The sequence below is a fragment of the Helianthus annuus genome, chromosome 13, assembly GCF_002127325.2.
Source record: "Helianthus annuus cultivar XRQ/B chromosome 13, HanXRQr2.0-SUNRISE, whole genome shotgun sequence".
In the NCBI taxonomy this organism is placed as follows: domain Eukaryota; kingdom Viridiplantae; phylum Streptophyta; class Magnoliopsida; order Asterales; family Asteraceae; genus Helianthus; species Helianthus annuus.
In genome coordinates, this window is record NC_035445.2 from 51,927,488 (window position 1) to 51,933,487 (window position 6,000).

The window sequence follows — 6,000 nt, forward strand, 5'->3', positions numbered from 1 at the left end:
ACTCATATATATTTACGTATAACCAAAAATCAAGTTAAATAATAAAACTTAAACAAAATGAAATGATAACAAATAATAAACACATAAAATGGTAAAAAAACAATAATAAGAGATCCAGATACTTTTACTTCAAAATGAATAAAATAAACTAATAAGTAGAATCTAAATGAAAACTCAAATCTTATATTATGTCTGGCATCTTGCACAGTGTTTAGGAATGAGTTGTCACACATTTAATCTCCGGTAAAAAGTAAAAACAAGTAATAAAATATAAAAGTAGAAGATATTACTTAAATCAATTACCTAATTACCTGGTGGGGCCAAACTTTTAAAATAGCCTAAAACAATTAAAAAAATGCATTTTACTTCCGTACTTCTTCTTTCCTCTTCTAAAAAGCAACCATTTGTTACCTGCACTATAGCTCCTTGCATCTTCATCTCCGGCAGCCGGAAATATTATCTGAACATCCTGTCTTCACTTTTCTACTTCATTTAAATGACTTGGAAAGGGGCAAGCTCTAAAAAAACGACGACTTTGAGGGTTTAAGCTTTAAAAAATCGACCACTTCATATACCCTATACACTAGAGATTTCGCCGGCCGGAGGGTCAATGGACCCCCCTGACCCTCCTGTGGTTCCGCCACTGGCAACAGGGCTTGCAAAACTTGAAAAAGATAATGAGTAATTTATATTTATAATAATATTTATTAATTTGAATTTTTGCAACCAAATTTGCAATTTGAATAGAAGATTTTTAAAAATTAGAAAAAAGATAATCGTGCATGAAATTTGAATTGGTAATTTGTATTTTGCAACAAAACTTGCATTTCGAATAGAAGATTTTTAAAGATTATAAAAAGATAATCCTACATGAAATTTGAATTGGTAATTTGTATATTTTTATAATAGATTAAATATTACTAACAATTAGTAGAAGATATTAGATAATGTTGAATTAAATATTTCTAAGAATTAGTAGAAGATATTAGATAATGTTGCTGTAAATTTGAATTAGTAATTGGATATTTTCATAATTAAATATTTCTAAGAATTAAGAGAAAAGATATTAGATGCAAATTTACATCATATTGAAAAGTAAATCAATTTTAAGTTTATATAACAGATCATGTTGCATTGCTATAATTTATATAAATTTTAAGATATTAGTAATTTGATGATGATGATTAGGTATTGAAGCCAAGTTATGGAGGACACCCAAATGGTCAAATCACTTTCGAAGAACCCAACCCTTTGAAAAACAAACACAAAAAATCACTTTTATTTTCATTCTTTTAATCTTGAAACTTACAAAGCAAACACCTTGTTAAACTAAATCTTGACTAATAAACATATATAGGGTATGTTTGGCAAAAGTAGCTGGTAGCTGGTAGCTGAAAGCTGGTAGCTGAAAGCTGGAAGCTGGTAGCTGGTGACTGGAAGCTGGTAGTTGTAGCTGGTAGCTAATAGCTGTAACTTTTTAGATATATTTGGTGTTTGGTAGAGTAGCTGGAACTTTTAATAAAATGTATAAAATTACCAAAATGGACATAACTAAAAATTTAGAAAGTTGGTGCATTAAAAAGTTTCTTATTTTGAGAGGTTAAAATAGTCATTTTTCTCTAAAAGCTTGTAGCTCATTCTAAACGCTACTAGTAGTAGCGTTCAACCAAAAGCTTCAAGCTCCTAACCTAAAAGCTTAAAGCTCCTTTAACCAAACAAGACTTTTTATTAAATAGGAGTTTTTTCTTAAAAGCTTAAAGCTAGAAGCTCCTAAAAGCTCCATGCCAAACAAACTCATAATCTAGTGCTATTCATACCGTTTTAGCACTTGTACGCCTTTGATAAACCAAACAAGACGTATCGATCATCATTTTTATTTCTTATTTTTAATTAAAATAGAATTAAGAGTTAAATGCCATTTTAGTCCCTGTTGTTTGGGTCATTTTGGCAGTTTAGTTTAAAGATTTTATTTTTTGCCTATGTGTCGAAAAAGGTTTCACCGTAGCCATTTTAGCCCACTAAGTTAACTTCATCCATTATTTATGTTAACGAGAAGAGAAATTCAGTCTTTTTATATGGTTGAATTGGCCTTCTAATTAACATAAATAATGGATAAAATTAACCCAGTAAACTAAAATGGCAATGATGAAATCTTTTTAGACCCACAGGTGAAAAATAAAACTTTTAGACTAACTAACAAAATGACTCAAATCACACGGATTAAAAATCACAATTAACTCTAGAATTAAAAAAGATGTATCAAATATCAATCTCAAAGATGGTCAAATAATCACCAATCCAACGGCCCAGATTTCACACAGCACACGGATCGCCATCCTGCACACCAAAATCTCAAAATTTCAAACTTTTACCGCCAATTTCTCCAACTTATATAAACCCTCTAACGGAACCCCACAACACATCTCAACAATCTTTCAATATTCTTCATCTCTCAAAATGGCCCGTACAAAACAAACCGCCAGAAAATCAACCGGAGGAAAGGCTCCACGTAAGCAACTGGCGACAAAGGCCGCCAGAAAGTCAGCTCCGGCGACCGGAGGAGTGAAAAAACCACACAGATTCAGGCCGGGAACTGTGGCGTTGAGGGAGATCAGGAAGTACCAGAAGAGCACTGAACTCTTGATCAGGAAGTTGCCGTTTCAGAGGCTCGTGAGAGAGATTGCTCAGGATTTCAAAACTGATTTGAGGTTCCAGAGCTCAGCTGTTGCTGCTCTTCAAGAAGCTTCTGAGGCTTACCTTGTTGGTTTGTTTGAGGACACCAATCTGTGTGCGATTCACGCCAAGAGGGTTACCATTATGCCCAAGGATATGCAGCTTGCTAGGAGGATTAGGGGTGAGAGGGCTTAGCTTGTTTTTTCTTGTGTTGGTTTGGTTTTAATGTTTTGAAATTATTGTGTTACATTGTATGAAAAATGTTAATTTGGTGCTTGCGTGTTGCTGTTTTTCTCCCGTCCTTATTCATAAACTTTTCAAGTTACTTTTATTTCGAGGCATCTAAGTTAAATCAATGAAGAATAAACCGAATAAGTTTAACGAACCACATTAATAAAGCTCAAACATTATGTATTTGTATTGATCGATTGTTATATTGTTTAAGTCAACTAATTATAGCAATTCACAAAGCTGATTATAATTTGTATTTGTGTTATGGGATGCTTTCTAAGAATATGTAATTGTAGCATTTCACAACAAATTATAACAGTTCACCGGTGGCGGAGCCACACTTTGAACAACGGTGTCGTCCAACACCATTGAATTTTGTGTAGCAAATGTAACGTATAATAGGAAAAATTCAAGCGATACCATTGTTTTTTTACGAGCGATACTATTGTTTTGTTTTCTTCTAAAACAATTACATAATAAACAAATTTATATTTCAAAAATTTAGCCAAGTTACTTGAATTTAATTAGTATACTTTAAATCATTATGAATCATTTGAATGATGCATGCACTTGTTTGTTATAATGAAAAAGAGGTTTTTTTTATCAAGTTTCCATTGAAAACATTATGAATCATTTTCAAAACATAAAAATGCTTACAGAGCAACTATTAAATGCATTTTATTGTATATTTCAAATGACTTTGTAATTTTATTATGTGTTTTAATTCAATGACATTGTACTTTTATTGTGATATTTGCTTTTGTTATGTGATTTGACCCGACTAGATCCGAATCGATCTAAAAAAGTTCTACTCCGGGTTACTATAAACCGGGGTATCAATAAAAAATGACACCATAAGAAAACTTTTCGGGCTCCGCCACTGCAATTCACCAGCCAACAACACAGTGGTGAAACCAGCAGCCAATGATCGCAAGTTCTTGTTATGCTTATTAATTGAAATGTAAATTCTAATGGTATTTGTATTTGATAGATTAGGTTAACAATCCCATATTATTTTGTTAACAGGCCCGAGCCTTTTTTTGTTACTTTAAGGGGGAGAGTATCGTTCAATCACTTAGGGTGTTTGTGTGACAACCCGAACTTTCAAGGTGTGCCTTTCAGTCTTGTGATCTTGACTTATTTTTATTTCTTTTCACCACGTCCGTACTTTGTAGATAATAACTTGTTAAACGCTATGATAATAACTTGTTAAACCAAGGTATAGATGAGAATGTTGGAGTGTAGATTGGGCCACCTGTATTGGGCCGCATATGCACGGCAATTACTTGGGCCACACACACACTCGCCACACACACACTCTCCTTAATTGTTTTAAGCCATCATTACTCCTAATTCCTTCGGCCCTTATGCAACATCTCAGGCCCGAGTTACACAGCCCAAACCGAGCCCACCTCTCCCTTTTCCTTATTTACGTAATCTAGGTGGTGTGTATTACAATTAGTTACAAAACCCTAAGACCAGGCGTAGTGGTTAGCTCAATAATGCCCAACCATGGGGTGTTTTCTGTCATGTGGCAGTCCAGTCAGCATGAGGGCATTATTGGGCGTTATTGCAAAAGTGCCGTAGTGGGAATAATGCCCAATAACGCTCATTCCAATCATTACACAATTATTTTTTTAAATTAAAAACTTAAAATACTTTATTAAATTAAAAAAATACAATACTAGAAATAAAAAAAACCTATTCAAATGTAAAAAAAACTAATTAAAACTTTAGGGACTCAAATGCAAAACTAAGTAAAAAAATTACATTTCCAAAATCTAATTAAAACTTTAGGGATTGAAATGCAAAATCCTCTTTTAAAGACTAATCAAAATGTAGGGACTAAAATGAAAAAGCTTCTTCTTCTTCTTCTTCCTTTCACCCACAAGAACAACCTGCAACTTTTTTTTAAACCACCTTCAATTAAAACTAACTAAAACTAATTTCCTTTGTTTTTTTTAATTAAAACTAAGTATACACACATGGCAAGGTTTAATTGGGCAAAGAAATAGAGTTCCGACGTTTTTCAAATCACACCAATCGAATTTTTTCCCCAAAAACGCCCGATAACGCCGGTATGTAATGGGATAGGGGCGTGATTCGACATTTTTTGAATTTTGTTTAAAAAAAAAACGCCCCACTATACATGGTCTAACACATTTCAGTTAGTGCCAGTCCATCTCAGAAAAGGCCTGACAACAGCAATAACCGCAGTTTCAGCCAGTCGTTTTCTGTGAATCAGAATCAGAGCAACAATTCAAATCAGGGTTCCTACGCGGGAAAGCTACCAAAGTGTAATAAGTGTATGTTCCACTATCGCGGGCCATGCACCCGGGTATGTCACAGGTGCAACAAAGTGGGTCATATGGCTAAAGATTGTAGGGTCTGGCTCCCAAAACCACCGCAGCAGCAGCAGCAACTAGGGCTGTAAACAAATCGAACGTTCAGCGAACAGTTCATGAACCCTTTGGCGGGAAGTTCGTTTATGTTCGTTCGTTTAGTAAATGAACGAACACGAACTAGAAATTTCGTTCACTAAGTTAAATGAACGAACATGAACAGAGGTTACGTTCGTTCGTTTATGTTCGTGAACGTTCGGTAATGTGTTCGTTTATGTTCGTGAGCGTTTAGTAATGAGTTCATTATGTTTGCTCGTTAATATTTATTTGTGTTAGTTCGTTTAAAGGTTAATATGTGTTGTATTTTTTTATTATTTATAGTTTTTAAATTTCAAAACCCTAGTTATCTTATATACCTCTCACAACATCCTTTATTTCACTATTTCAATTTTAATTTGTGTTAAAGCTTGACAAACTCTTAATTTTGTGTTTATCATGTTTTTGATAATCTCGCCAACTGTGTTCGGATAATTATGTTAAGTGTTTATTTATTATTTGTGGATTCTTCGTAATGTTTATGATGAAAGTGCAGATTTTATTCTAAAATGAATATTGTGTTCATAAACGTCGTTTGTGTTCATTTATGTTCATGAACATTTGTTGGAGTTCATTAGCATATGGTAAGTGTTCGTGAACAGTTCACGAACATGTTCGTTTCCTTAATGAACGAACACGAACAAGAAATCTCGTTCGG

At 33.6% G+C, this 6,000-nt stretch overlaps 1 protein-coding gene across 1 annotated transcript; it reads left to right on the forward strand.

Annotated features, from left to right (window-relative positions):
• Nucleotides 1-2,414: 2,414 nt before the first annotated feature.
• LOC110897860 (histone H3.2) lies at nt 2,415-2,963 on the forward strand. The gene has a single exon (XM_022144590.2). The coding sequence runs from the start codon at nt 2,458-2,460 to the stop codon at nt 2,866-2,868; it is 411 nt and encodes a 136-aa protein (XP_022000282.1). The 5' UTR covers nt 2,415-2,457; the 3' UTR covers nt 2,869-2,963.
• Nucleotides 2,964-6,000: the final 3,037 nt, after the last annotated feature.

Coding starts and splice junctions, on each gene's coding strand:
- LOC110897860 (XM_022144590.2), top strand. CDS start 2,458: ATGGCCCGTACAAAACAAACCGCCAGAAAATCAACCGGAGGAAAGGCT.